The 27469-nt window shown below is 42.5% G+C and overlaps 1 protein-coding gene across 22 annotated transcripts in view; it reads left to right on the top strand.

Moving 5' to 3' along the window:
• The window catches only part of KIF16B (kinesin family member 16B), a 276843-nt gene extending 250668 nt beyond the window's left edge, over window positions 1-26175 (top strand). For 21 of the 22 annotated variants that reach the window (XR_011531203.1, XR_011531200.1, XR_011531198.1 and 18 more), the window contains one exon: window positions 24869-26175. Coding sequence is in view for 16 of the 22 variants with exons in the window: in XM_070589557.1 (XP_070445658.1) it covers window positions 24869-25027 (159 nt within the window). In the remaining 6 variants the exon portion in view is untranslated. Of the gene's footprint in view, window positions 1-4826; window positions 4859-24868 lie in introns of those variants that run through there. The other variant, XM_070589567.1, reaches the window with a different exon arrangement.
• Window positions 26176-27469: the final 1294 nt, after the last annotated feature.

Here is a 27469-nt window from a genome sequence, read left to right on the forward strand (position 1 = left end):
ACAGAAAGAACCATTTTCTTTCTCATTTATGTTTTTATTTTTTCTTCCGGTTATCTGGTTATTCACGTTAGCAGGGGATGTTTTCTGTTATTAGTCTATTATCACCATTGTCAGCAGCAAAGCTTTTTTGAAGGAGGTTAAGTGGCTGTTGATGCTTAGAGGAGATTGAGCTGGACTGTGGCAGCTGGTCCATTTTGGTGCTTCGTGGAGTCGGAGAAGCTGAAAATGGTGTAATCCTGGGGTTAAGATTTGGGAAGGGGATGGGAAACTCAGTGTGGTATTGGAAAACTGTGGAAAGTTCTAGAGTTAGACCTGGGTTTGAAACCCTTTGATATGGTACACTAGTATCTGTGACCCTCCCTAACTTCACTAAGTTAGTTTCCTCCCTAAACTTCGCTTCCTTACTTATTAAATGGCAGAAATCATATCTACTCCATAGAATCATTGGAATTACATGAGAAAGCATATATTGCAGAAGTAAGCAGTGCCACAGAGGGAGAGAAGGAAGCATAAGAAACAGCAAACTCTAGAGGCAGACTGCCTGTCAAGAAATCATTTTATACAATAAAAGGCCTTACAGTATCAATATAAGTTGGTGCTTTATGGTCACATCAAAGAGTGTGTATCCCAACCAAAGGGAAAAATCTCACTTTGGTTTCCGTGAACAGTCCTTGGTTTAAGAGGAAACCAAAATCAAAACAAATGTTTTGAAGGAAGGCAACAACCTCCAAACTCAGATGGAGGCTTGGAGGGGGAAGGGCTGTACGCGTCATACTGTCATCAAACAGTTTTACTCTCTGCCGTTTTCTCCTTCTCCTTCTCCTTCCCCAAATGGCATCCTGTATGGGATGATAGCTAACAATTCTGGGACTGAAAACACACAAACAGTGGAGAAATTGTTCTCCACCATTGTGCTCCCAATCTAAAACTCTAGGCTGGCGATCACGACCTTTATTTCCTTATTGGTTGTAATTTAAGTCAGCCGAAGCATCTCCGAGCTTGGAGCAGCTCCCTCAGTCTTCTCAGAGGCCTGCCCTCAAGTGGACGCAACCCTCCCCTGCCCTCCCCACCAGGCACCCCTCTTGTTTCTTGGGCACAGCACTTAGCAGTGGTTGGAGGGGTTTGTTTGTTGGTTGATTTTTAAGTGATTCATGTTTTACTAAAAGCTAAGTCCTCTGAGGACGGGGATTCCAACTGCCTTGTCCTCAGTGCCTACAACAGCATCTGGCCCTTAATAGGCCCTCAGTGAATGTTTGCCGAATGCGCAGTTAAAGCTGTATTGAACAGCAAATAGCACATGTTTATTCTGACGAAAAACCATTTTATTTATTTTTTTTCCTGAAGATTGGCACCTGAGCTAACAACTGTTGCCAATCTTCTTCTTTTTTTTTTTTTTTTCCTACTTTTTCCTCCTCAAATCCCCCCAGTATGTAGTTGTATATTTTACTTGTGGGTCCTTCTAGTTGTGGCATGTGGGATGCCGCCTCAACATGGCCTAACCAGCAGTGCCATGTCCGTGCCCAGAATCCGAACCCTGGGCTCCCGAAGCAGAGTGTGAGGACTTAACCACTCGGCCATGGGGCCAGCCCCTGACCATTTTAAAATGAGAGCATGTGCTTAAACGTGGGTTTAAATCCTAGCTCTGCCACTTTGTATATGCCACTGGGTAAGTTTCTTACCCACTGTGAGCTCCATTAATCTCAATGTGAAACAGGGATAAATAAGAAGAGCTAACTTTCAGAGTTGTTGAGGGATCAAATGAGAATGATATGTAAAAATCACCTAATAGAAGAAATTGATAAAGGATAATCATTAAAAGCATACACTATAGAGTCCAGCAGACGTGGTTGTGAATCTGTTCTGACTCAGTGACCTTGGACAAGTTACTTAACCTCTCTGTGAATCAGTTTCCTCATCTATAAAATGGGGATAAAGGGGTTTATAAATGTGGGATAGTGATACCCACCTCATAGAGTTGTTGTGAGGGTTAAATGAGATGATTCATGTAAAATACTTAGACAAGTGCCAAGCACACAGCAAACACTAGCAATGATAATCATTTTTAAAAATATTGCTACACTGCAGTTGCCATACAGTGACTTACAGTATACTTTTAAAATTAAACATTTAAAGTCCTAATTAATGCAGTAAGACAAGAAAAGGAAATAAAAGGTGTACTGATTCAGAAAGAAGACATAAAACTGTCTTTTTTTGCAGGTGACATATTGTCTATGTAGAAAATCCAAAATAATTAACAAAAAAAATTCTTCTGCAATTGATAAGCAATTATGGCAAGATTGTAGGATATAAGGTTAATATACAATAGTCAATCACATTCCTATATAACAGCAATAAACAAATGGAATTTGAAATTAAAAACATAATACCATTTATATTAGCACTCCCAAAAATTAAGTAAGTAGGTAAAAATCTAACAAAATATGTAATAAGATCTATATGAGGAAAACTATAAAGCTCTAAGAAAAGAAATCAAAGAAGTAAACAAATGAAGAGATATTCCATGTTCATGGATAGGAAGACTCAATATTGTCAAGACATCAGTTTTTCTCAACTTGATCTATAGATTCAGTGCAATTCCAATCAAAATCCCAGCAAGTCATTTTGTGAATATGGACAAACTGATTCTAAAATTAATATGGAAAGGCAAAAGACCAAGAATAGCCAATACAATATTGAAGGAGAAGAACAAAATTGGAGGATATACACTACCCAACTTCAAGACTTATTTTAAAGCTACAGTAATGAAGAGAGTGTGTTATTGGTGAAAGAATAGACAAATAAATCAATGGAACAGATTAGGCAATTCAGAAATAGACCCAAGTAAATATAGTCAATTGATCTTTAACAGAGGAGCAAAGGCAATACAATGGAGCAGAAATAGTCTTTTCAACAAATGGTACTGGAACAACTGGACATCCACATACAGAAAAAAAAAATTAATATAGAAACAGACCTTAGACTCTTCACAAAAAGTAACTCAATCTGGATCATGGACCTAAATGTAAAACGTGAAACTATAAAACTCCTAGTAGATAACATAGGAGAAAACGTAGATGACTGTGGATAGGTTGATGATGTTTTAGATACAATATCAAAGGCATGATCCATGAAAGAAGTCATTGATAAGGTGGATTTTGTTAAAATTGAAAACTTCTGCTCTACAAAAGACAATGCCAAGAGAATGAGAAGACCAGATACAGACTGGGAAAAAAATATTTGCAAAAGACACATCTGAACAAAGACTCTTATCCAAAATATACAGTGAACTTTTAAAACTCAACAATAAGAAAATTGAAAAGCCAATTAAAAAATGGGCAAAAGATCTAACAGACACCTCACCAAAGAAGATACACAGGAGGCAAATAGGCATAAAATGATGCTCATCAACATCGTGTGTCTTTAGGGAACTGCAAATTGAAATAACAATGAGATACCTTTGTACACCTATTAGAATGGCCCAAATCCAAAACACTAAGGACATCAAATGCTGGTGAGGATGTCAAGCATCAGGAACTCTCATTCATTGCTGGTAGGAATGCAAAATGATACAGCCAGTTTGGAAGATAGTTTGGAAGTTTCTTACAAAACTAAACACTCTTACCACATGATTCAGCAGTTGCACTCCTTGGTATTTACTCAAATGAGTTGAAAACATATGTTCACATAAAAACCTATACATGAATGTTTATAACAGCTTTAGTCATAATTGCCGAAACTTGGAAGCAACCAAGATGTCCTTCGGTAGGTGAATGGAAAAATAAACTGTGGTGCATCCAGACAGTGAAGTATTATTCAGCACTTAGAAAAACCAAGTGATCAAGCCATGAAAAGTACTGCATATTACTAAGTGAAATGAGCAATCTGAAAAGACTGTATACTCATGATGCCAACTATATGACATTCTGGAAAAGGCAAAACTATGGAGATAATAAAAGGATCAGTTGTTTCCAGGAGTTTTTAGGGCAGTGAAACTACTCTGTATGATCCTATCATGGTGGATACATGCTATTATCCTGTTGGTTTGAAACCTCAGGAGCTTTCTGGTGAAATCTGAAGCTGGCTTCCATACACGGAGGGCAAGGAGAGACTGAAGAAAGAGGCAGACCACCCCAGATTGGTAGGTGGCAGTTTTAATAAGCAAGGGAACTTACATACAAGACTTGTCTTGGGCAGCTGCAAGACTAAAGATCTCTGCACCCGCCTGCCAGAATCTTAAAAAGTTTATATAGAGGACTTAATAGGGTTCAGTCACGTATTCTGTCCAGATGGTCTCAGCAACACATTGCTCTGTCAAGGCTGCATCCTTGAAAATGGCTTCCATGGCTGGAAACGGTGGGCAGAATAGACATTCCAGGCACAGAGAAGGGGGTGAGGAGCCTCTGATTGCCCAGGTCCAGCTCAGGGGTCAACTAACAGTCACATCCTTTAGATGACCTCCCCCAACATATACATTTGTCAAAGCCCATAGAAGGTGCAACCCCGAGAGTGAACCCTATTGTAAACTATGGACTTTGGGTGATATGATGTGTCAATGTAGGTTCATCAGTTGTAACAAATATAATCCTCTGATGTGGGAGAAGGGGTGTATATGGGAAATCTCTGTACCTTGCTCTCAATTTTCTGTCAAGCTATAACTGCTTTTAAAAATAGCCTATGAGAAAACATTTAAAAATAAATAATTGTGCAATCATGCATTTATAACCGCCTTCCTTTCCTCATTTTCTCTTTTCATTCCTCTTTCATTTCTATCTTCCTTCTATCCTCTTGTTTTTCCATTGTCCTTTTATTGCTTTGTTAAACAAAAGGAAGGAAGAAGAATGGATGGATGAATGAGTAGGTGAGTGGATTTGACACTTTTACACATTTTTCTTAAGAGTCTAAAGTTGAAGTTTAGTTAAAAGGCAGGTAATCCTCCTCTAAAGAGATTGTGTTTTTCTTACTTATTTTCTCCACTGCTTGGCATATGGTAATTTACATTTCATTAAGAGTGGCTCTCTTATTACTCTGAAATTTGAAAGTCACTATTTCATCTGTGTTTACCAAGCACCATTTTTATTCACTTGTTCTTTCCAAATGCAAAGTAGATATCTGTCTATATGAATCAATACTTTTCAGAGTCTGCAAATTGAATGAGGTGCCCACTCAGCAGACCACCTTTGCAAATTAAAACATTTGAACACAGAAACCAGGAAGGAAATCTCTTGTAATCACATGTAGCCATCAAGTAGGTTAGAGATCAGGTGGAATACCAGTGTAAATGACAAACAGTTGTAAAGATCCTTTTTCCCTGTAATCTTCATATATTACTACAAAGACTTTTGCACGCTGATTTTTGGTTCAGATGACCTTTGTTTTCTTCTATCTTGTAGTACTACTTTAGATATCCTAAGTGACCTATTATTACATTTAACTACAATGTCAGTATAATTTGTAAAGATTTTTTATTCGAGTCACTTAAGAAATCTCAATACAGGTTGCCCCTTCCTCTGCCTCTTAACTTTCTACTGTACTGAAACTAAATTCCCCTTAGTTCTTTCAGACAAAAAAGTTGAAACAATCTGTCAAGCTAATGTGAAGAGCCAAAAGGACTGGAGCGCATTAATTTTAGCATCCAAGTGTGGTTAGAATTTCCCATGGGAAAGAGAAGCACATCTTCATTTAAGGACATGGCCCCGGTTCTCCTTGGTGTAGAGTGACCTTCTTTGACAATCCTTTGCAGCTGCTTCAGACTCAAAAGAGAAATTGCCTCTACCTGGGAGTGTTAGATTTGTTAATATTAGATATTAAAAGAATTCCTATAATCAAAGAATGCAATCCTATCATATTAGCAAATCTCTCTATGTAAGGGTTATACAACCATCTCTTTCTAAACTTTAGTGCATTAAAGGAACTTTGAGATATCATGACATAGAAATCAATAACCTGTAGTTTCTTTTTTCACTTTATTTCTTATGACAATATATCCAAACCAGAAAGAATAATGTAATGAACCCGAGTGTACCCTCCCATATCACCCAGCTTCAATATTTAATCACCATGTGACCAATCTTGTTTTATTTATACCCCTAGCCACTACACACACTCACACAATTATTTTAGAGCAAATATCAGACATCATATTATTTTATCTGTAAGAATTTTAGGATCTATCTCTTAAAAAGCAAAACTTTATTTTTTTAAACATAACCACAATGTCGTTATCATTACACACACACACATCCTAGGAATTAACCAATCTCTCAGCATAAACAAATATCCAGTCAATGTTCATGCCACATCAATTTTCTCTCTTTATTTTCCAATGGATAAATCAAGACTCAGATTATATCCACATGTAGTATTGGTTGATCCATCTCTAAAGTGTCTGATAATCTGTAGGTTTCCCCTCCCTCTTTTTTCTTCACCATCTGTTGTTGGAGAAACCATGTCATTTATCCATTGAATTCTCATATTTCATACTTTGCTAACTGCCTCCCCATGGTGTCATTGACCACGCTCCTCTAGTCCTGCGTTTTCTGAAAACCAGTAGTTAGATTGAGAGGCTTGATCAAGTTCAGGTTTGATTTTTTTTTTTTGGCAAGAACACTATATAGGTGGTAATGTTGTTCCCATTGCATCTCAGAGGAAGCGTGTGATGTCTGGTGGTCTGTCTCTTGTAGCATTTGCTGCCTTCATTAAAACAGTTCTGTGACAATGGCAGTCATTGTCCATGCTCAGGGCTACTTCACATGCCCAGATTGAGCCTGCCCTGCTTGTGTCATCTATGGTTCTTGTCTTGAAAGAGCTCACGGTCCTGTCAGAGCAGAGACAACTCAACAAGTAATTACAGGCCGCTGTCGTAACTATGGGGATGAATGCCTTTGTGGTTTGGAGAGGATGTGCTTCCCAAAGCAGTGGTTCTCAGACCTGTCAAGCTGATCTTTCAGATTATCTCCAGCAGCTTTTTGAAAGATGCAGGTTCTCAGACTTTGTTCCAGTATATTCTGATACAGCAGGACTAGGGTGGGACCCAGGAATCCGAACCTGTTGTGGAAAGATGAGACTGGTACAGGGGTAGACAGGGAAGTAAAAGTAAGATCCTAAAGCCATCTCCGTGACTTTGGACCTGATCCAGAGGAAAGTGAGGAGCCAATGGAATGTTTTAAGCAGACACGTGGAAGGATGAGATTTTATTACTGTGGAGAGAATGTGTGGGAGCAGGGGAGATGGGAGGCAGGAAGGACAATGACCAGGCTGTTGCTCTTGTCAGGTAAGATATGACTGTGGCCTGAAGGAGGATGTGATGGCAGTTGGGATGAAGAAAAGTGGGGATGTTAGAGAGATACACAGGAGGTACGATTAGCATGGCTTGTTATTCAACTGAATGAGAGCTGGGAGGTGATGATGAAATTAGTATGAATGCTGAAGACCCTGGACGTTAATCTTAACAAGACAGTGAAATCCAGTATTAAATATATTTGTGAATTTTACGTTTCTACACACAACCCATGGTGTTGAAATAGTGCCTTTTTGCCACTCCACTAATTTAGTGTTTGGAAACTGCATTAGTCAGTATTCTTCAGAGAAACAGAATCAATAGAATGTACATATATGTGTGTGTAAAGTCATTTATTATAAGGAATTGGCTCACGCGTTTATGGAGAGTGAGAAGTCCCAAGATCTGCTCTCCACAAGCTGGAGATCAAGGAGAACAAATGGTGTCCTTCCAGTCAGAGTCCAGAGGCCTGAGAACCAGGGGAGCTGATGGTGTAAGTTCCATTCCAAAAGCCAGCGGTGTTGAGACCCAAGAAGAGCTGATGTTTCTATTCAAGTCCAATGTCAGGAAAAGACCAATGTCCCAGTTCAATGCAGTCAGGCAGGAGGAGTTCCCTTTTACTCATGGGAGGGTCAGCCTTTTTGTTCTCTTCAGGCCTTCAACTGATTTGGTGATGCTCACCCACATTAGGGAGAGCAATCTGCTTTACTCAGTCTGTTGACTCAAATGTTAATCTCATCCAGTAAGGCCCTCACAGACACACTAGGATAATGTTTCACCAAATATCTGGGCACATGTAGCCCAGTCAAGTTGGCACAAAATTAACCACGACAGAAGTCATTTCTGTTCCCCCCAGATACAGCCAGAGTGGCACTTTTCCTGTTTGTTGAGCTTTGGAGATTCTAATATCAATCCCAATTACAGTCCCACCTCATGCACAGTCCTAGCATTGACTCAGCAACATCTGTCATCTCCCCAGCTCCCGTGCTCGTTTACAAGGTCTTTGGGGCTCAACAAATCTATAGCAGAGATTCTCCAGCTCCTTCCTATTTATGGAAATAGCATCAGGTGAGAGCACTGCAGCACAGCTCAAGACGGCAGGCTTCAGAGCTCTGCGCTCTGTTCGGTGTAGAACATTTTTTATTTCCCTGGTTACTTTTAAAAGCAAAAAGAAATGAGGCCTGAACATTGCAGTGTTAAACAGCTGGAGGGTTGTTCTGCCCTGCTCCTAGATCCAGCGAGGCATCACTGTTTGTTTTCTTTTATTAAATGTCTCATTGCCTCTGAAGCAGAAGTAGCTGTCGCAAGTGGCGCAGACGAAGGAGCATGCAGCACAGCTCACTCCTCTGTCGCCCGTACCTGGAGGTAGCTTGCCTGCCTTGTTCAGAGGCAGATGTTAGCTCCAAGTTACTATTGACCTTACTGTTTACTCTGCTTAATTACATACTATTTTAATATTTTCTCATTCTGCCTCCCCTTACATCTTACATTCATGCTGCTGTACAACAGGAGCAAGAAGGGAAGGTTTTTAAAACTGAAGCACTTAATTAGCTCCCAGGCCCCAGGGGAAGTGTCAGATGGAAACAGAGCTAAGAGTAGGGGAAGAGAATAGCAGGAGATACGATGATTGATGGTAGAAAAAACAGTGACCACCTTCTGATTATGACTGAATTATTGTTTTGGAATTAGTGACCATTTTGATTCTAGTAGTATTCCTGTTTATTCAGTTAGAGTTGCTTATTTCTGCCAGAGCTTTTTTTTTCTTTCCCCCCAGTGCACACGTCATCCTGGGTGAGGATGAAGGGATGGCCCATCAGTAAGGTTCTTAGTCCCTTCCTGGCACCATCATGCGTCCGATTGTCATTTAGAGACCCCTGATTGTGTTGTTTTAAATGCAGTCACAATCTTGTTAATACTCATTGGAGGAGGGGACATACAATGACATATTATTAATTTAGAATAATAAAGCATGATATAATAAGATATAATTATATGGATTTGATTGTCTATAGATAGAGATCTAATTTATAAATATAGTTATAGATGTATAATATAGATGTAGATTATAGCTGTATAGGTTCTAGATGTGATAGAGACGCCAATGACAGATATAATTCAATATTGTATATAGATAAATAGAGTTATATAGTAGAATAAAATAAGAATCCACTTTTGTCATAAAAACATAAAACACAGGAGTTTGTGGAAATGATTGCAGTGTAGCCCAGCCCCCGGAGACCTTGGCACTGGCAGCTCTTCTGACTTGGTCCCGTGGAGACGCCACAGTCCGGCCAAGTGGATATTAGCTAAGACAGTGGGCAAGTTGGGAACTTATGGGCGGCTCTTCATCTTCTGAATGCTCTAGAATCATTTTGATGACAGATACAGGTAGGCCCAGTGCATGAGCCACGTTCTCCTGAGTTCTTATCACCTAATGTTGCAATAAAACTTGCATTTTAAATTCTTTAAAACTGCTTGTTTCCCCTTAGGCAAATAATGAGTAAGCTTGCTGTAAATCAGAAAGTCCTCATCAGAAAAGGAGATGCTAAAGACTCAGTAAGAACACTGGGGAGGAAACAAAGCAGCTGGAGCCAGGAGCAAAGACCGACTACCCCAACAGCCTGGCCCCCCAGGTGGATAGCAGGCTCCACTAAATGAAGAGCTCCCTCTTAGCAGCTAAAGCCAGGATCCCCGTTAATCACCACCACCCCGCTCCCATCTCATAGCTGACACATGTCGTGTGCCCCATGTCCCCTTCACATACCGTGGTATTGGCTGTGACCATGGCAGACAGTTCCACTGTGTGCTGGCAGCATCCCACTGGGGCTCTGAGCCTTCTCCGAAGCTGAGGCAGCTCCCTCAAGCCATGACCAGGCCAGTCCATGGTTGGAGGGAGGTAAGGCCCTGGAGGTGACTCTCCAGCAGTGAGAGTTGAAAGTCTCTGGACAGGTGTGCCTGCCTCCCGTCCTTCACAGGGTCCATTCGGAGGCACATGCCGCATGCTTCTCACAGCGTCCCCAGCAGGCCTGAGTCTAGGCACCTGCAGCAGGAACCCACTGACAACACCCCCTGTGTTGGTTTTTCTCCTTTTCCCTCTCTCACCTTCCCTCCCCTTTGCTCTACGGCCAGGATCACCCCTAAGTAAAGGACCTCAGGTCTGCTTTCAGAGGATCTCACACTGAGTCACTTGCCCACAGGGAGCTGCTCTTGTGGGTTGGGCCTATATCCATCTGACCATTTTTCCATGAGTGTGTGTATGTGTGTGTGAGTGTGAGAGAGAGACGGACAGAGAACCTATTGCTGTGTTGTGTACATATGTAGTTTTCAAAACGTTTTTTAAGTCACTGTCATTGTGGATCTGCTGAAATCGTTCTCTGGGCTTCTCTGAAGAGCACTCCCTGCCCTCTGTTTGACGCCCCCTTCTCTCTCCCCAGCAGCAACCTTTCAATACTTTTTGGTATTTTCCTCCAAACTAAAATCGCATTTCTGTTGCTTCTTGATTTTTGTTTTAATCTGAGGTCTTATCTATTGACGTCCCACTGTGGACGGTGGTTCCCTAACATGCACCCCAAACCCCGATGTCCTTAAACAGGCAGAGCACTTGCCATTCCCTGCTCAGCCTTTCCACACAGTGTGTCAGGAGTACACGTGAGCAGCTTATTTGCTTGCTTCGTTTATTGTGTCCTGACCACTAATTCAACTTCAAATGCCTGGTCAGTTGTACGAATCTCTTCTGAAGACATTGACCATCAGGTATTTCATGAATACAGCCTCCTTGAAGAAGTCTGTCCTGGAAACTTCATGCCTGTTGGAGTCAAACGGAGTCACATCTGCTCTGATCTCCCTTCTCCATCATCCTTTGCTCTCTCTTGAATTGTTTCCCCTGCTTTCTGTGCCCTGGGTTTTTCCCCCTTTCTTGATTTGCTCCTTCATTCTGTTGGAGCACATCTCTAGTAGCTTCCTGAGAAAGGATGTAGAAGAAGTAAATTTCTAGAGAGATGTCTGAAAGTATCTTTCCTCACCAACACACTAGTTAGATATATTAGCTGGAAACCATTTTCTTTGAGAATTTCAAAGGGCTTGCTTCATTATCTTCTCTCTGCTGTTTAGCAGTTAAAGCCATTTTAATTCTTGATCCTTTGTTTGTGATATGATCCTTCTCCCTCCCCTACCAGAAGCTTGTAGGGTCTTTCCTCCATCTCCCGTGTTCTGAGCTTTCACAGTTGTGCTTTGGTAAGCACTCCATCACTTCTGCTGTGCTTACCTGCGTGGCCCTCATCTCTCTCACGTCCTTCATCTCTGGGAGGTTTTTGTGATGACTTCCTCTCTTAAAGTTTTTTCTTTTGTTTCTTTCTGAAATCCCGTTTGTTTGTGTTGAACCTGCTGGCCTGGTCCTCCTCTCATTTTCCTCTCTCCTCTATTTGCCATTTCTGTTTCTGTTGGTCCATCTCCACAGATTATTTGAGAAGCCCGGTGCTTTGTGGTCCACCCCACTCCTTCTTCGCTTGTTGTAACATTCCACTTTCTGTTGTATCTTCTAGTGTTGTTATAAACCTGAAGGCCAAGCTTCTTGCTCCCTGAAATAGTCAATTTTGTTTATTTCCACTGATGTCTGCACAGTTCCTCTTTATACATTTCCTTTGTTGCATCTGGCCAAAAGACGTGCTCAAAATTCTTCCTGCACATTCATTTATTTTAAGAACCGCTGTCTCGGTCCTGTCTCCACTAAGTTCTCTACTCACTGTTTATATATACATTCGGAAATCACCTTTTCTCTTTTATAAAGCCTTGCCCCATTTGCATTTGGCTTTCTTGAAGATGCTTAGTTCGCCTTAACTCCATTTATTCAAATTTGTTTCCCAAATAAATTGTGCTTTTCTCAGATGAAAGGTGCTCACCATGGCCTGTGCCAGTGAACCTACAGCCTGTTTTTTGTTACCTTTGTAAAGTGCATCTTTATTTTAGAATTCAGCTAGTTGGTTTTTTCCCTTGGCAATCTTTTTTTCTTCGATACGTGTGTTAATGAATCACAGCATATGTTGCAGTCCTTTGGGACAATATTTGGGGGAAACAAGTGGATAGAACATCAGTTTGTTCCAATTCCTTGTAACTTTTTATCTTCATTGTTTGCCCATGTTAAGCTCCCCTCCAGTTTTAGAAAGACTTATTTCTATTCCCAGCAATTCACTGCAATGCATTTACATTTACATATAGAGTATTCATTCCAGTCAACCAAAAAAAAAATTGTTTCTCTAATCTGTTTTCTAATTGCAATCACCTGTTTCATATTATTTATAAGTAATATTAAGAAACTGGTATTGAAATTAAGAAAGCTTTTGCTAATCAAAGTTACAAATGATAGTAAATGAAGGCGTCGCCTTTTGCTCCATGGGTTTCTGTAGCCGGCTGGGATCAGATCCCCAGGGGATCGCAGGGCTTTAGCTGAGTGCCCTGAGCCGCCGAGGACCTGGTCTGCTCTTACTATCTCCATGGTCTGGGCTATTTGCGCTTCTTGGTACATGTTGTTGCCAATTCATCTTTCCTTTTCTGTTTATAGTGCTTGTCTTCCAGTTCACAAAACTGCATTGATTTGCAGTTTCTTATTTGAAAGAATCTGGGCAAGTTCAAGTAATAGGTCAGTCAGTATAAACTGTCAGTTCTTACTTTGAACAGCAGTTTCCTTGTGGCAGAATCTGTGGATGTCAAATTAGCTAAAATTAGCCCATTATTTTTTAGATTAAATGGCCCCATAGTTTTCTGCAAGATCCCCTAGCTAGTGAGATTTCCTTGTGATCTGTAAGACTTTCTTTCCATCCACATTTGCCAGTACTTCTTTTTGCCTTTCACTGCACTACTTGCACAGCCTTTCAGTTGAGAACAGTCACAGATGCTGGAAGTTTTGTCACCTGAAGGCCTGCTGCTTGCACGGTTTTCAGGCTTCTTGGGTGCTGAGCGCAGCAGACGCGAGGGTCCGAGGAAGCTCATGTTTAGTCACCTGCCCAGCCGGCAGCGTTCTTCACTTCTCTTCCGCAGCAGCTTCTTAGACTTTGACAGATGTCCAGGATAGTTTTAAGTTTCTAAAGTTTGGCTTTGAAGCATAAAGTCTTTGATAGGCTTCCTTCTCTATAGTAATTTAGTAAATAACCTTTGATCAAGACAAAGTTTTGCGTTCTATGAAGTTTTGCTGCAAGGTAAGCTCCTAAGGAAGTGAACTTCGCATTATTTATCAAGATTTATTAGCATTCCCTAAGAGCCATTAACCCATTGGTCATCTAATGGACACTGTCTTTTATGAGCAAAGTCCTGTGCAGGAAGTACATGTATTCAGTGTATATCTATTTTAACTTAGATGCTAAATTCTGTAGATAATATCTATTTGGTAAAGGAATTTATTTTCATTTCCATGTATCAAATATATACCTATTCCATCCTGTTTTAGAATGAGAAATGTTCTGTTAGAGAAGTTTCAATCTGGCTGTTCTCCCTGCCTTCACCTTCCCTGACATAAAGCCTCGGTCATTGTCGCAGTGAAGGGGATCATTGGTGCAGATAATCCAAATCCCCAGCTAATCCTCTCTGTGGGATGGGGTCACAGGCCCACCGCTCGGGGCCACAGTCCTCATCACACCTGGGGTATGACCATGGCTCCCCCAGGACGTAGGGCAGTGTGTGGACACTGAGGAATAATTCCCCAGGCAGGATAATCTGCAGGGCAAATAGTCCCACAGGGATCATCAGGAGCCCCTGGTCCAGAGAATAAAAAAGGGGCAATGGGTCTTGCCTCCCTGAGTCTGAAAAGCGTACTCTTTTCCTGGTATTCAGAGACTTAGTCTTATTCAGTGGTGGCCCCATCCAAGGCCAGCCAAAGAAAACTTGCCATGGATACACAAACGACCTTAGGTCAGACCTTAGAGGCACGGATGGTTCTGCTCAACTGCAGCCACAGCTGGCAGAAAGGACGAGAAGGTCGTTCAGCGTTTCCGAAGCCTCTCTCTGCATCCAGGTCTCGGCTTCTACTAAAAGGGAGAATTGGGGATGCCACTGATTAATGTGCAACGACTTCTTGATTCTTGAGGTTTTTAGGACCTGGGTCTTTGAATTTAAGTACATTATAGCCGAGAGGTACCACACAGCAAGATTCTCATTTGAAAGTCTGCCAGTCAAATCGGTCATTTGGAACACTCATTCTCTCTCAGAATGCCAGGAACCTCTTTGAAGGTTTCCTTCATGCAGGAAGGAATCGTGAGCTTAGAAACAAAGAAAAGAATAGTTGTGTTTTTTTCCCCCAGATGGCACTTTTCGGAATCTCAGTATCCAAAATGTATCTTAAAATGAGCTTTTGGGGGATCGTTAATTTACCTGGTATAGGTTAGATTTTTTTATTATTTTTAATATGGTTCCCAATTTTGAAAAAATGTTAGTTCTTCCTTACTTTAAAGCAATTCTTCAAATAAAGGGTCTGCCAATATCTGATATAAGGTGACTTTAGAAAAAAACCATTCCATATACTTGCTGTCTTCCACTTTCCTTTGACGGGGAAAACATTAAAGTTAAATACTTCCACCTTTTAAGCCCATGTGTTTCTAGATATCTAAAAGAGGAGAAAATTAACATACTTGCCTATTAACTCCCTGAGGACAAAGCTATGTAGATAATAAGGTGAATTGGGCCCTGCCCACTTTACAGACAGTAGCTCATTTAATCTTCTAATCTTAAAAAGAAGATAATATAATCAAATGAGGAAGCTGAGGTGCAGAGGTGTTCAGGGACTTCTCCAAACCCCTGTGCTGTAATGTCGCCCATGCCCAGCACGGTGGCTGCATGGTGGCTGAGTGCCGAGGAGCCGGCTCGCAGTGCGAAGTTAGACTCCAGCAGCTGTACAGTCTAAACAGGCCGATGGATGCCTCCAGGGCTCTCTTCTGGCCTCGCCACCAACTCCGTGCTGAGGAAGTTGGGTTGCTATGCATCAATGTTTAGCCTGTTAGCAATCTCCTACCTAGATCCAAAATACCAATAAACAAAAGTCAAAGACCCCGGGTGAGCACTAGAAACTGGCCTACCCCCACAGCATCCTCCCATTTTTTGCTTCAACCAAATGAAGCTGAGAGTAGGGCCTACCAGACTGTTTGGAAGCTATTTGCCTCCTTTGTTAGAGCTGACACATGTTGTGCTTCTGGCTCACAGGTGCCGGACAAACTCAATTCCTCTCTTCCCCTCCAGGATCCAAAAAGATGGGACTGGTATTGACTTGTGCTCTAGAGAAAAAAATCAATCAGCTTCATGGTCCAAGCAGATTCTGGGCTTTCTAAGGTGGCTTGTTCGTGGAGTGTCACCCTAAGCTTGCTGGTCGGCCAGGTCATCATGGCCGTTAAAGCTCCCTAATACCCAGAGCAAGCACGTCAACCTGTAAAAATTGAATATCACATGGACTTTAAATGCACATTGCTTATAAAATTTTTAAAGCTTGCTGGATTTTATTAGAATATGTGAACCAGACTGAGTATATTAAATTTATGAGCCCAATTGATGCAGCACCATAATAATTCAATACAATATGCTTATGTCATTAAACTCATAAAAAAGATTCTCTGAATAGCTGTAATGAATAGTTCTGATTCTGTAATCACAGACTAACATTTTCACCCTGATGAATTTTAACCAGGAGCTCTCAGAATTCTCTATAACATCAAGAAATAAATGCCATATTTCAAATGATAACTACTTATTTCAAGTATTTACTTTAAAGCCTAAGATAGATAGAAAAGAAGTACCTGCTAAGACAGAATTATTCATTAGAAATACTAAAAAGGTTGGAAGAGGTTGGCATTCAGTAGAATAGAACTGTAATTTATGCTTGGTCATAAATTATAGATAGAAAGCAAAGTAACTTTTTTTTATCCTGCTTTGACTTAATTTCATTTATTCCTTCATCTCTTACCTTATTCCCAAACACATGTACTTTGGTTATCTGTCACTGTGTAATAAACTACCCCGAAAGTTAGTGCCTTAAAGCAGCCACCTTTGTATTGCTTTTGGTGTGTGGTTCTGGAATTTGGGCAGGGCTCAGCCAAGTGGTTCATCTTTTCCAAGTGTCAGGTGTCAGGTCAGGCCACTTGTATGGCTACATTCTGATCATGGCTCTGCTAAGGACTGGGCTCAGCTGGGGCACCAGAACCTGCAAGGTGGCCTCTTCATTCACAGCATTACCTCTGGTGCATTCTTTCAGTTAAAACAAGTAACAGGTTCCACCTAGGAGGCCTGGTGGGACTCCGTGGGTCGGAGAGAAGAGCGACCACCAGCACACGGTGCAGGACCCCCAGTGTGAGAACTGGTAGAGAGCTGATCGGTGAGCAGTGCATTCCAGGAGTGTGTCCCCCAGGTTGAATGGGCCACACATGGTGCACAGTCCAGTCCTGCTGGACCATCGGTGGTGCCCCTAGCTCTGCTTCCTTGCCGTGAAACAGTGTACATGCTCTCCCCACTGCCTGGAACAGCCTTCCTCCAGTATCTTCCCCCAATATCTTCATCTGCTTGCTTCTTTCTCACCCCTCAGGTCTTGGCATAAATGTCTCCAATTCCCAGGACTAGGCTGGGTGCTGTTTCTAGGTGCTCCAAAAGCATCTCATCCCTGTTTTCTTGTAGCCATATTTTAATTACTGCTTTACCTATCCATGTCCCTGTGAGGCCTGCAAGTTATTCAGGACAGGAACTGTCTTGTTTAATTCACTGCTAAACCCCCAGCAGCGCTGGCATGTAGAAAGCTCTCAATAAATGTTTGTTGGGTGTGTGAATGAAGCATGAAGAGAGGGGAGTCAACAAAGAACAAACCTTGATCCAGTCCTTAAAAGATAAGTAGAATTTAGATCATGGGAGCAGAGCACCAGTAAGAACGATTCTGAACACTGAAGGGATGGTGCAGGGCAGCCCAGGCACCTTGTGAGGCCAGGCACTGTGTTTTATTCGACACGGGACACCCAGTGTCTGGCACACTTCGTGTAGAGCAGGTGTGCAGTAACTGTGTGGTGAATGAATGAGTTGTTTGAATGAGACTGTCCTAATTTCATCAGAGTATAGAGGACATTTGGGGCATGTCTGGAAAGGAACCCAGCATATTTGATCCAATGGAGACAAATTTTAGGATTCCTAAATAGCCAGAGAGAGATGTGCAGACTAGAATTTATGAGAGTTTAGAACTGGGAAGACTTGACTGAGTGAATAATATTGACCCCACTGGATCGATTCATGACATGGCCCATGGTGATCAGATCTCTCTCCGGTCTGGAACCATCCCAGCATGTGTTCATCTGGGCTTACTCTATCTTCAGAGCCCATCAGTCGATGGTGAATTTTCCAAGTGCTGCAAGGTAGATGACACCTCTAAGTCTTATTAGACTCATAATGTTGCCTTAAGCAACCACCGTGGCTGATGACTTCTAGAAATGAGGGATGCCATTGAACTATCTTCCCTGTTAATATGTCACAATGGAAAAGGTGGATAAGGCCCTGTTACATTTTAAAGAACATTTCAATTTTAATAATTTCAATAACTTGAAATTAAAATGTGGACTTAAGTAAAAATTTTGTAAAATGAAGAGGGCTCCACAACAGTGAGATGGGTAGAAAACAGTGTCATAGCTGGGGTGATATATTGCACGTGAAATAAGCAATAGGCTGTGGTTACAGTCATGAGCCCTATTAAAAAAGACACTTTTTAATTGCATAAAGTGGTCATGATTTTATCCCCCTGCTAATTAAAATGGAGGAGCCAAAAGATAAGAAGTTAAGGTCTTCCAAGAGCTTCTGTGGCCCATCCTCATGCCTATATCTTCTACACACACACACACACACACACACACACGCACACACACATACACCCCTACACAGAGTGGTTGAGTGAAATTCAAAGTAAATTCTGAGAGCCTACGTGAACATGGTATGGACAGCCCTAAAGAGAGGGGCTGCATTTACATTTACATTTACACATTACATTTCAGCCTTGAAGGAGTGCGCCTTAAGGATTATATTTGCCGTTGTTTCTCCTGAATTTGAAGAGCCAGTCATTTTGTCAGCTTCTTATAGTCTGTTGGTCTTGGCTAAGTCACTGCCTCTTGGGATCTCAGTCTCCTCATCTGTAAACAAAGGATACGTATACCTGTCCTCCTCCTCTTCGGTGTGTCTTGGGGGTCATCTGAGCTCATGAACTGGGAATGGCTTTGTACAATGTGCCTGCAGACACAAATCCAGATTCGGGGCCTCTGTGTTCTCCTTCAAGTCCTGCTGTTCCCACACAGAGCCCTACACCTGCTGGTCTTGCTCCCTTGTTCACGTTGTTGGCTGAGCCTGGATACCACTCCTCCCACCGTCCCTCTTTTCCCTAGTCTCAAACCTTCCCTTCTTTCTAGATCCCAGACCTGAAAGGGAATGGCTGCAAGATGAGAGGGGCCACACCATTTAACACCCTGCTGATGTCACTAGTTTTTGCCTGGATGGACCATAGAGCACGTGGTCAGTCCCTATGACCAGACTAGCATTTCATCCAGAAGCTCCAGAGTTGAAAAGAAAAAACCAGCAGAGGCTGTCTAAAGACCAGCTTATGCCCAAGTTGTTCCAGTAACTTCAGTACTTTTCCTTTCAGACTGAAATTGTATTGTAGGTCACAAGTGAATCGTGTTAACATAATGATCTTCATCAGGAATGTCTACAGTGAAATAGCATGTAGCAGCACGTTCTGCTTTCCTTCTTTTCCGTGATGCAGTGTATTGATTGTGGTACCAGGCTAAAGCTCTAAAGTAGTTGACTGAATTCTTGCTGAATTGCCCTGTATTGCTGTAGGGAGTGTGTTTCTCCTCTCAGAACTCATTAACACAGCCAATAGACCAACATTACCCTGTGTTGTGGTTCAAAAGATTAAAATGTTTAGTTGTTGTCTTTCGAAATGGTGTTGGAATTTTAAAGATTGGCCTGTGTGTATATCAGGGTCTGGGGCAGGAGCCTTCCTGGTAAAGGCTTGGCTGGGGATGTTCCGCTAGGGTGTGCTGTGAATAGGAAAAATTCACCAGCCTCTCTGCCCTACGTCAGCCAGATAACCAATCCCCAAAGAAGGGAAAGGTGCTTTTTCAGAGTGAGTGTGAGTGTTGTTTGGGAAGGCAAATGGAGTCAAGACAGTCAAAAAATGGCCAGTGCCCATCAAGGCTCTGTGAGTGAAATATCGGAGCATGAGCACAGCTGCATGGGACTCCTGTAGAAGAGTCTAAGCCTTACAGGAAAAAGGTCTTTCCTCATGCTTGTATGGAACATTAGCTCTAGAGAACGCAGTGCCCACTGGTCTCTATGAGAGCACCATCAGGCCTGGGCAAGGCAGCTTATCTGGCCCAAGCAGCAAAGATGCCCAGTGTAGATGGCCTTGCCCAGTGAGAGACAGCAGTGCCCAGAGAAGAGGGCGTGGCAGCCCCTGTGGATGGCAGCCTGGTGAGGGAGACCCAGCCTCTGGAGTGGGATGATCTGGATGCAAGTCCTGGCTCTTCCACTTCCGTGCTCTGTGATGTTTGGGACATTATATTAGCTTCCTGGACCTCCATCTCTACATCTAGAAAATGAAGATAATAATAGTCCCTACCTCATAAAGTTGTGGTGGTGATTAAATGAGACAGACCATTAACAGTTCTCACTGTGCCCAGTACATTGCAAGCCCTTCATCAATGGCCCCTCCATAAAGTAATGCGATGGGAACTGCTCAGCCTGGTGTGTGCCCTCGTTCCTCCTGAGGAAATTCTCGGAGGGGTCTTGGCAGGGTAGAGTTACAAAAGGACCCCTTTGGAAAGAAGGGGTCAGGAGCCTGGCGTGGGGCGTCTCTGACACCTTCCCTTGGTGTCTCTTGGCCTCCCCTTTAAAAGCTCTCAGGCCCTCTGCGGATTTTGTCTTTGTTTTGGGGGGATTTTAAAAGCTTGTGCCAATTCAACACTTTTTTTGCAACTGACCCCTGGGGGCCCATCTCTCCCAGTTACTTCTACACCCTGCTCACTGCGCCTCTATAGACTGACTTTAAAAACAATAAAACACGCCCACCACCTGCAGAAGAAAGGCTCTTCGTGAAGTCAAGGCTCTGTCAGTACCGAAAGACCCTTAAAGGTTAGCCATCTAAGTTCGACCTTCTGAAAGTAGTGATAGGAAAACTCCTTATACTTTAGTGTTGGTCCAAGTAGCAAAAAGTGAAAACCTAGATAAACGTCTAATATATTTCCTATTCTTAAATCTTTTTGCCAACTTGGGAAACAATGACATTCATCTCCAACGTTGTTGTGCTGTTTCCCTTCTCTCCCCGCCTCTTCTCTTCTCCCCCTCTCCCAGCCCTTCCTCTCCTGCCCTCCCCCAGCCAGCCCCTCCATCTCTCTCTGGCCCCCTTCTCCTCTCGGCCCCTTCCCCTCCCCTCCATCACTCACTCTGAGACAGACCTTTTCCAGACCCCCTCTCACTCTGCCTCTCCGTTTCCCGGTTTGCAGTCTTATTGAAAGAGGATTTGGTTTAATCTGACTTTCATCTTCCCAGGACCCACGGCAGGGCTGAAACATTGCACAACCCCAGGGGTGCGGCTTCTGTTCCTGGGAGCCCCAATCCAGGGTGTTTAACAAAGCAAAGACTCAGGTGTGACACCCCCCGCCTGGGTGGACAAGGGTTTCAGGCCTTCTCTGGTCTCTAATGGCTACAGAGATTTAAATATGTCTGCTTCTATTTCTTTTTTTAATGGAGAAAGTGCCACGTGAAAGAAACAGAAATTGGATATTGGATTTCACAAATCCTTTTCCTCCTTTGCCCTTCTGACCCTGATAAGCCACTTAAACTCCTAATGTCCTTCCATTTTTGTAATACTCTTTTATAAAGTATACTGCCCTGGGGATGCAGCTCAGCTCCTGGACTTATTTTTCACATCCCAGGGAGGGCTAGGATGTCTTTGGCTCAGCAGTAAAGGGATAGCTTTGACGGGAAGAACTTTAATTTTCTCCCTTCAGCCACAGATGCTGTAGAAAACATTGTGAGCACAGGTGCCAAAAATTACTAACATAAATGTGTGCATTTAAGTATGTATTTTATATATAATTATAATGTATCTTAAATATATATGATAGCAGAGTTCAAGTAATTAGCTGATCTTGGATTGAGCCTAAAACCCTGAGGAGAAACTTGTTTATTGGAGGAATAGTAATAGTAAACTTGATGCACCAGACACCGTCATGTGGAAGCAGATTTCATTATTGAGGAAGAGCTCAGACAAAAGACCCAAACCCATCGCCATTGCACGCCGCTCCGCTCAAGTCAGTCAGCGGGTATGTTCACACATGGAATACTATACAGCAGTGATCATGATCCAACAGGGTGCATGAATCTCCCAAGTGTTGTGTTAAACAGTGAATACCAGATACAAAAGAGTATATCCTGTGTGATTCCATTAATATGAAGTTCAAAAACTGGCACAACTCATCCCTAGTGGGAGAAGTCAAGATAGTGGTTACCCTTGAGGGGAAGGTTGTGAGGGAATGTGAGGCAGGCTGCCTGGGTGCTAGAGACGTTGTGTTATTTTTATCTAGATGCTGATCACACACGTATGTTCACTTTTTGAAAATTCATTAAGCTGTACACTTATGATGTGTGCTGTTTTCTCTGTGTATGCTTCAATTTTGTAAAAATTAACTCATCAAAATCAATCATCACAGTTTCATCTAAGCATTTTGTCACAAGCTTGGCAGTGTGCCAAGAGTGAGATGCTGTCTGTGACCTCAAGAACTTTCTGGAATTTTAGTTCTGTCTTCTGTCCCCAGCCCTAGCCCTAGTCCTTTGGTTTTGTCATTCATGAGGAAGAATGTGCCCAGCCCACTTCCAGCCCGTGGCTCTGGACACAGCCGCTGTGTTCGTGCCTCCCCTCGTATGCTGTAGAGCACTTGAGTTCACTGCGAAGAACACTTCCTCCTCAAAGCGTTTCTTTGCACCAAGGAAGCAGTCTGTGTAAAGAAAGCTGAAGCTGCCCAATTCTGCTAAGCAGAGATTTGTTTTGCAAAGAAAAACTCTTCTGTAATGTTTATAATTAGTCAAATCAGATCTATCTTGAGTTTTCATCAAGACATGCTAATGAGTTCATTTAAAGAAAAAGGCATTACCTGCAGCTAATATACTGTTCTCTTTTTATGGTGGTGCTCTGGCAGGGAAGACGTCTCAAAGACTTTCTCTTTTTCTTTTATTTATATTTTTAACTTTCACTTCTCTCTTCATTATACCCTTCAGGCTTTGTTGGCCCTTTAAAGGGCTTCTGCTTTGTGAACTAATTATGACAAATGCTGATACAACATCTGTTCCTCCTATTTAAATACCTTCTCTTCTGTCAGAATCCATCTTGAAGGCAGGTGTGTCGTGAGCATTAGTCTGCAGGTTGATGCAGCCTGTGGGAGACCTGAAGCAGGAGCTGCCAAGGCTGCTGAGGTGACGTCTGCGCAGCCGGCCCAGCTCTGTCCACGCTTTATGCTGTGAAGGGTGGCAGCTGCATGCCCAAGTGGATGAGCTCCTTGTCTTCCCCACTCTAAATCGTTTCACACTTGATCTTCCAAAAACAATTAGTTGTGCGCCTGAGTTTCACTGGGAGCCGTGGCTGGTCAGGTGTGGTCCACAATATTGACTAGTAACCATGTCTGATGGAATGCAGGTCCCTCTAAAGGTGATACTCAGCTTCCCTTCCCCCAGAAAAGTGGCAGTTAGCTTCCCCTTTGCCGCTCTGATGCAAGGAAGCCCTGGGCCAAGATCTTCGTTTTTCAGCAGTTGGTTTTGGCGCCTTCTTACTTCGACCTGATTTCCGTTTCAAGATCTTTTCATAAGAGATTGCCATGAGGCCAGTAAGTTAGGAATACTGAACAGGGAAAACAGAGTCTGAATTAAAAACACTTGTTTTCAAGTCTCCTCTCTTGATTACTGGTGTTGCTCACATTTCCTGCAAGTTTCCTCACCTGAAAATGGGTATGACAGTAATAAAAAGAGGTAATTCTATGCAGAGTATGATGATAACATAAAATCAGGTGACTTGGGAAACTTTTGGGGGCAGTGCAGATGTTTGTTATCTTGCTTTGCTGATGGTTTCACAGGTGTATCCATGTGTTAAGCCTCATAAGATTGTACATTTGAAGAATATGCAGTTATTAGGCATCAGTTGTATTGTCATAAAGCATAAAAAATTAGATTTTTAGAAACTATAACTTACTGTACAAATGTTAATTATTAATAATCCTTGTTACTATTTTTAAGAAACCTGACAAATTTTCCTTGAGCTGAGTGTCCTCTGTCAGAGGTAAATTTCAGGTTGGCAATTCATAGAGGCAGGTGAAGTCTGTTTCCTTTAGGCCGAGGTTTCTCCTCTGTCGCACTGTTGACATCTGGAGCCAGATCATTCTTTGTCATCGGGGTTGTCCTGTGCACTGTAGGATGTAAGCCACATCTGTGGCTTCCACTCACTAGATGTACCTTCCCCCAGAGAGTGACAATCAAAAATGTCTCCAGACATTTCTGAATATATTCTATGGGGCAAGTCACCCCTGGTTAGGAGGCACTGCTCTAGGCCTAGGCCATGTTTCTTAGACAATTTTTTTTGTTACTCGGGGTCCAAAATTATTATATTTAATTTCTAAGTTTGTGACAGGATCATTTATATTTTTTAAACAAGCTGAAATGGTAATAGTGAGTTAGGCTTAAAACCGCCCCCATGCACCCCATTTTCTGGTATAGATGAGATTGGCCTGACCTGAAATATATTAACTATTCTTGTGTGTCCTCTTTTCCCTTAATACATCCTGCCAGCAGCCATGTCTGATCTCATCTCCAGCATCTCTGACCCTAGTCCCAGACATGCTTTGCTTGTTGAGTGCCGGAAAAGGCCAAGGATGCAGTGACAGACACGTGCAGCTGAGGCGGGGGAGGTGGGGGAGGCGTTGGGCGGCGGCGGCGGGGAGAGGGGGTCCTGAGCAAGTGCTCTTAGTAAGAATTTCTTTTCATTGATGATTATAGGATTTGCAAAATGATCTGTAAATGTTGGTACTCAGCACTGCTGCTCTTGTCTGGCCTCTTCCTTTTCCTTTAGTTTATAAGAAGGATCCAAAGCAAATAGTGACTGTGCCAGTCCGCAGCACGTTCAGCACTATACAGGTGGCTAGCCTTTATATCCCCCTTTTAATCATCTTTCTATTTACTGAGTAAGTTAGAGGAAAAATAACTTAAAAAAAATAGGATATTAACTAGTGACACTGATGCTGAAAAGCAGACCCCCTGTGCCCGGCATTGGCGTTTCTCTGGACGTTGTCTGCACATAGGCCCGAGGCCGTGTTGCCATGAATCAGAGCTCTGAGCCAAAGAGATGTCACCTGTGTGTGTCATGGATATCGTGGCTGTCTGTCCTAAGCTGGTCTGGTGATAGCGGAGGAGTTGAGGAGACTCCCCGTGTGCCGTTTCTAATGACAGTCACAGCAGTTCCAGGGGGACGGGAAGTTGTTTCTGGACATCTCTTCTCCTTGACTCCACCCAGTAGTGTCTTGACCATGTTTTTAACTCTTGTCTCTCCCCCAGAAATACCTCAGGGACTTTTTCAGTGTGATGCTCCAGTCTGCCACGTCTCCCCTTCACATCAGCAAAGTGGGGCTGACTCTTTCGAAACACACCATTTGTGAGTTCTCGCCATTCTTCAAGAAAGGAGTCTTTGACTACAGCAGCCACGGGACCGGGTAGAACTGGGAGTGACGGAGGAACCACCAACGCAGTGCCTTCTCATCGTCGAAGCAGGCCCCCTGTGCAGGGAGCCTCCACACGAGGTCCGGGCCGGCCTCCACGTGGTGCCGGCAGATGCCCGTGGCTGGCCCAGCCCCCTCACGAGTTCATACCTAGTGCTTGGGTTTGGGCCTGGGATGCTTTGCTTGCAGATAGTGACCCTCACGGGCAGCTGTTGCTGTTCCGTTGCGGTTGAATGTGGCCTTTTCCGCACAGGGCTTCCTTCTCATTACACAGTGGAGTCCATCCTCTGTGGAAAGGTGGATGTGGCTTGACTATCTTGGGCTCCTCGAGCCAGGTCAACCTGGAACTTCCCAAAGTGGGTGGCTTAGCAGACCTCCGTTCGGTGACTTTCATCTGGTTTCCTCTTTCACCAAAATATACTCTTATTTTTTATATTCCTTCCACGTGGCTGGCTATATCCCAAGAAAAGCATTTTAAATTATTTCATTGGATTTTTTCTTTTCCCCCTTGTTTGAGTCAGAACTTTTGTATAAGACCTAAATACTGATGTTTACACAGAATTTCGTATTCTGCAAAAGGGATTTTCAGTCCAATTGTGACTGGAGTCTTCCATGCTTGACACATTGGATGTAGGTGACATCACTTAAAACTTCTATAAATCGATACAAATAAGATGCTTGTTTAATCTTGAAAGTCAAGAAAATTTCCCCAGATGTAAATGGCTGCTGTGCATTCTCCAGCTTTCCCTGCTAAGCACAAAATGAGCGCATAGCTGAATGCATATTTTTAAACATTATTTTGTTCACATTCTGGTTACAGAATCTACTGAATCTTTAGCTGAAACACTAGAACTTACAGTGGTTTATTAATGATCCCTTAAATTACTCAGGACTTAATGTAGCACCGCACATCTATGTGCAGTAAAATGGCTTTGTTTCACTAAAGAAAAATGTGAGTAGAAAAAATATATATGGGGTATATATTGAAATGTATATAATTCTACCTATAGATTTATACATGTACACAGTCCTGTACAATTGTTGTATCGAAATATATAATCATTCACACCAAATTTATTAAAGGTATTTGCTTTTTCAAAATTTAAGTTGAGCTGCTATCAGTATTAAATGAAGTTATGGAATCTACTCTGTAGTTCAGTTGATTTTAAGCTTTCAACGTGCTCATTCTTACTGGTCTGTTTAAAAATTTATCTAATGTGCTTGGAAAGATACACAATGTATAATATAGCATTTGTGTTGCAGAAGACACAGTCATAGTAGTGATTGAAGTCACAAGTGAATGGCTAACAAAACATGTTTGCCTTCAGGCTTCTAGAATATGCCTGCACAACAGAGCCGTACAACCTGAAAAATAGTTTAAAGATGCAGTTGTCCCAGTAAGAGGAAAAACTGTGCTTGCACTAATTAGATATCACAGTTCAGCATGAGAAAAATGAGGACTTTTAAAAATTGCTACCGAAAGACTTGCTTTTGTCTGCAGTAAGGACTGCAGACACATGTAGGGGCAATTCCTAGCAGGGATTAAAGGATAAAAGGCAGGAGATAATAATTAACCGGAGGTCCTTCATTTCAAAGGAGTCGAGGAAGATTGTCCCTCATTTGCTGAGTAAACTAAATGGTTTTCAACTTACCAGATAATCTGTCTCCTGCCCTTTGGACCCGTGTCGGAGGCTAGGCTCATGGCAAGTGTTTCAGTGAAGTCACACAGATGCAGTAATAACTTGGCGAGAATAATTGGGCACGTATTTGTCAGAGGTGCAGGACTCAGAAGATGCTTGTGTCCGATCCCCATCTGAAGGAATCAGCGTTGAGCGTGGATCAAGCACCCGCTGGCTCTGGCTCTCGCCGCTGTAACGTGAGGGAGTCCTTTCACCTCTCTGAGCCTGAGTCTCTCATCTGAAGCCGTCGCACAGGATGCTCTCTCGGTTCCATCCTAGCCCACGATTAGGTAACAAGCAGAGGACTAATTGCTTCAGCTGGACCAGTGAAGTCCTTGGTGTGTGGATGTGAAATACAAACTTCTAATCGGACTCAAAGGCAGCTTGATTTGAATAAAATGAGGGGATGGTGAAAAGGCGCTGGGAAGTCTTGTCCAAACAAACAGTGGAATCCCTCTCTGGAGTGAAGATAAGACAGATGACAGTCAGGATGACAACGCTGAAGCTTCGTTAATTTGAACTAATTCAAAGGAGTGAGAGGAAATTAGCACATTTATTTTCTTCCTTTCAAGTGCATCAAACAACAAGGTAACACCACCCTGCGCACTTCGAGCGGTTCACATGGAGGCGCCAGCAACGTAGAAATATTTTCGTAGTCAGTTTGACAAATCTAAGGAGCTTAAACAGAATTCTTTAGTATTAGCACACTAGGTCTTGCTTCTAATAAAATATGTGCACCAAACTTGTTTATAATCACAAGT

This window comes from Equus przewalskii, chromosome 21 (genome assembly GCF_037783145.1).
Source record: "Equus przewalskii isolate Varuska chromosome 21, EquPr2, whole genome shotgun sequence".
Taxonomy (NCBI): domain Eukaryota; kingdom Metazoa; phylum Chordata; class Mammalia; order Perissodactyla; family Equidae; genus Equus; species Equus przewalskii.